The following is a 606-nucleotide window of genomic DNA, read 5'->3' on the forward strand; positions in this document are numbered from 1 at the left end:
GAACTACGGATTCTGGCATCGGCAACTATTAAAGGTGTTATTTTTTCGTCGCAGCAGCAGGGTTCTCGGCGACATACGTGGGGGTTCGCCTAAGCAAGTAATACTACGCATGCTGTGCTTCACTCACGGACTGTATCACCATGTGTCCAGCTGAGGCCGAGCCGCCTCAAGCCGGTGCTGCAGAAGTCAGTCCGGAGTCAGAAGGAGCCAAGATTGCTACAACCCCGCCGTCACCAGCTCCACCCGCCCCGGGAGCTCAGAAAACCGCGGAACCAGTATCAGAGAGCACGGCAGCGGCAGATGTTACCGTGGAGGGTAGAGAAACCCGGCGGGAAACCAGCTGTGGCTCGAGTGGCGCTCCGTTCGACGTAGGGACGGCCTCGACCCCGGAGCATTCACAGCAAGCATCAGCAGGAACAGCAGCACCGAGGCCGGCAGCTGCAACGGTGCAGACGGCGACCACAGAACACGAAAAAAATCCCACATCGAACGACCTAGGAGGAAATACAAGCGCCTTCGTTGATGTCATGTGAGTCGGGATAGGTATACACCTGCTGCGGCTCGTATTGATTACTGCGCGTATGCGGGCCTCTGTGTCTCGCTGTC

General features: G+C 57.8%; 1 protein-coding gene across 1 annotated transcript in view; it reads left to right on the forward strand.

Annotated features, from left to right (window-relative positions):
• Positions 1–140: 140 nt before the first annotated feature.
• EMH_0020980 (uncharacterized protein) overlaps positions 141–606 on the forward strand; it is a gene marked incomplete at both ends in the record, with an annotated part of 4,413 nt that continues 3,947 nt past the window's right edge. Inside the window, one exon of the mRNA XM_013501666.1 lies at positions 141–529. Within this exon, the coding sequence (XP_013357120.1) occupies positions 141–529 (389 nt within the window). The remainder of the gene's footprint in view (positions 530–606) is intronic.

This window comes from Eimeria mitis, genomic scaffold (assembly GCF_000499745.2).
Source record: "Eimeria mitis Houghton genomic scaffold, Emh_scaff731, whole genome shotgun sequence".
In the NCBI taxonomy this organism is placed as follows: Eukaryota; Apicomplexa; class Conoidasida; order Eucoccidiorida; family Eimeriidae; genus Eimeria; species Eimeria mitis.